Consider the following 3,236-nt stretch of genomic DNA (forward strand, 5'->3'; position numbering starts at 1 on the left):
TTTACCCTTCGCAGCCAGGCACTGAGTCAGGATCCCAGGAACAGAAAGGATCAGGGAAGGGGGCCTGCCCAAGCATGGGCTCTGGAGGCCTGAGGGTTTGGGTTCAAATCCCAGCTCCACAACCAGCTGTTCCACTCTTGGGAGGGTCACTTCACCTGCCTAGGTGTCAGTTTCATCACCTGACGACAATTTATCAGATCACCCACCCACCCCCCCAGGGGTTGTTGAAATGATTATGTGTTTAATCAAAGCCCCTGGCACATAATTCACTACTGGAACCCATCCTCTCTCCACAGCTTTGCCCCACCAAAGTGCACATGCACACGCACACATTGCGCACACACACACACACACACACACACACACACACACACACACACACACGTGCACTCCTTGAAAAAGAAAGCAGAGACTCCTTGAGAAAGACAGCAGAGGCTGGGCCAGGTAGCGCACAGGTCCTTTGCTTCCTTCACCGGCACGTACATGGGCTGACAAGCAACAGAAGCATGAGAAGCACTGTGGGGAGGTGGGCAGATACCGACGGGGCCCTGAGCCCCCGACTCCAGGTGTTTATGGGTAAAGGGTGGGAAAGGGCGAAACATCTAGAACAAGGAAACAAGGGGCACTGAGGAGAGGACGTCATGGGGAGTGACAGGGCCTTGGGAGGGAGCCTGGACACTCACAGGCCACAGGTGGGGAGGTGGGGAGTGGAGGGGAGGGGAGGGAGCCCTGCACCCCCATCCCGGGCAGAGGGAGTCCTCGCCCACACAGACAGATGCTTCTGGTTACACACAGCAATTAGGGACTGAGAAGAAAGAGCTAAGAACCAGGAACGACGACCAGGTCCCTAAAAGTCACCAAGGACTGGGAAGCCACCTTTGACTTGGGGGTCAAGGGGTGAGGGGCATGTAGTGAGCAAGGTGCTCAAAACAACTTCCTACACCCCGGGCCTGAGCCCTGCCCCAGCTCAGAACCGAGTCTGGTAGCTGGTGGGCCTCCCCCTGGGCTTCTTACGCCCCCGGGGCCACCAAGTGATCCAGGCCCAGCAGCCACAGCTTTTGCACCAGCTGCAGAACGAGGGCCGGGGTTCCTTCAGCCTGTCCCAGAAGACGGTCAAGGCTTGGGCCCTCAAGTTCCGGCCCAGGTTCATCAGGACAGCGGGTGGGCTGGTGACAGATCGGGGGTCCGGTTTCTGAGCAAGGGAAGGGAGGTCTGGGGAGGGTGGGGCTTTGGCCAGGCAGTGGAAGGAGGGGCCTCAGGCTGTCTGTGGGGCCTCTGCAGGCTGCTGGGAAACAGCAAAGCCTGGAAAAGAAGGGGGTGGACGTGAACTGGGGGCCTGAGGACCACAGGTCTGGCCTGGGCAGCAGGCAGGGGCTACGCCTGGTCAGCTACATCAGAAAGAGACAGCCACCATCGAGAGTTATGCAGGTTGTCCAATGCCCAGCCATAGACGTCACCATTCAGTTTACAACCTGCACAACCTTACATGGCGAGCCCGATGAGGCCACCCAGCAGTGACCAAACGGCCATCAGAGTCAGAGCAGATCAGATATAATGGTGAGGCTGCCAATAGGTTATAAACTTCACAGCTCACCCAGAAGGCCAAGAAGGCACCAGGACAGGGTTAGAGGGGAGGGATGGGTCAGGGAAGTTGTTATGGCATAGCAGTGAAGAAAACGGGTTCAGTGGCCTTGAACAAATTATTTTGCTCTCTGAACCTCCGTTTCCTCTCCAAATGGGGATAATACGTACCTACAGGGGTGTGAGGATTAGAGAAGATAATTCGCATCACTAAATCATCTTTGATATCTCCGTGAACTCCTCAAGGCAGGGTTCTCACGGCCTAGCACAAGGCCTGTACTCAGCAGATGTTACTCCCCAACCTTTGGGGCTTCCAGCTGGGGAGAGGAGACCTTAACCGCCCCCCATCACCCTGTAGGAGCCCTTAGCCCACCTTCAGACTCACCCAGGGGACTGGTCCAACTGTGGCCCTTGCTGGCAGAGGCTTTCGTCCTAATGGCCTGGGTGGCCCCAGAAGGCCCCTCTTCCTCCCAGGCCCTGAGAGGGTGATTGGCCCTTTCGTCCTCCAGCCTCCGAAAGTCCTGGGTTGGCGCCCCCAGCTGCTGCTCCACGACCCCGCCCCCCATGTTTGTTTTTGCTGCTGCCCCTGCTGCAGGGTTGGGGAGCCTTGGGGATGGGGGAGGTGGGGGTGGGGGACACAGGAAGGGGGCGGGCCGAGACAGGAAGCTGAGACGCAGTGAGGGGCTACAGTCCGTGCCCTGACCCCCGGCCCAGCCCCAGGAGCAAAAAGGGTGAAGATCTGGAATCCTATGCAAACTCCACGTAAATAAGCATTGGGGCCACAGTTCCCACTGAGGGGGACCTGAGGTGCCTACGTAAATGATATGCAAAGTCCATGCAAATCAGCACGCTGGGTGGGGCCAGGCTGGGGTAAGTGAGCGTTTGGGGGGCTCACCTACCCTCACCTTTCATCGGCTTGACGATCTGCAGCTTGTCCGGCTGGCCGGAGGGAGGCCCCCACGGGAGCACTCACCTTTCTGGAGCATCTTCTGCCTCAGCTGCTGTAATGGGCGTCCTGCCAGTTGGCCAGCTGCTGGAGGATATACTTCATGTCCAGGTGCGAGGGGCCCAAGCCGCTGGCCTCCAGGGCTGACGTGACCACATTCATCCGCGTTGCCTCCTCCGCACATGCACACTTGTGCAGGGCTCCACCTCCTCCCAGGCCTCAGCCTCCTCAGACACCAGCTCTGCCTCTTCCGTCACCCCCTCGTCAGCTGGCAGCGCCTCTTCTGTGGCCCCCAGCTCCTCCTCAGGCACCAACTCCTCCGCAGGCGCGAAGTCCTCAGCCGACATCAGCCCTTCCTCTGCCTCAAGCCCCTGCTGCCGCTCTCGATCTTCACTGTAGTGCAGCTCATAGCTGGCCAGGGAGACAGGAAAGTCCTTCCCTAACCCCCCAAAGCCAGAGCCACCCCTCTTCACTCCCCCCAGGGCATCTCCAGCCACTGGGGCTCCTGCTCTCCGCCCCGGTCTGCACACAGCCCCTGATGGTTACTCCCCAGTTCTGTCCCAGCCAGGGGAGAGGGCAGCTGGGTACCAGCCTCAAGGCTTCAAATACCCAGCCCATGACCCTGGTAGAAAGAAGAATGGTCACCAACACTGCCTAGGCCCTGCCTTCCCCTAGAAACCCCACCCCGCTGCACGGAACAGACCAGCAG

The 3,236-nt window shown here is 59.2% G+C and overlaps 1 protein-coding gene across 1 annotated transcript in view; it reads right to left on the minus strand.

Moving 5' to 3' along the window:
* Positions 1-2,489: 2,489 nt before the first annotated feature.
* The window catches only part of HAP1 (huntingtin associated protein 1), a 7,381-nt gene continuing 6,634 nt past the window's right edge, over positions 2,490-3,236 (minus strand). The window contains 3 exon segments of the mRNA XM_007465241.1: positions 2,490-2,584; positions 2,587-2,713; positions 2,716-2,938. Coding sequence (XP_007465303.1) covers positions 2,490-2,584; positions 2,587-2,713; positions 2,716-2,938 — 445 coding nt within the window.

Source organism: Lipotes vexillifer, unplaced genomic scaffold (genome assembly GCF_000442215.2).
Source record: "Lipotes vexillifer unplaced genomic scaffold, Lipotes_vexillifer_v1.1 scaffold591, whole genome shotgun sequence".
Lineage (NCBI taxonomy): Eukaryota > Metazoa > Chordata > Mammalia > Artiodactyla > Lipotidae > Lipotes > Lipotes vexillifer.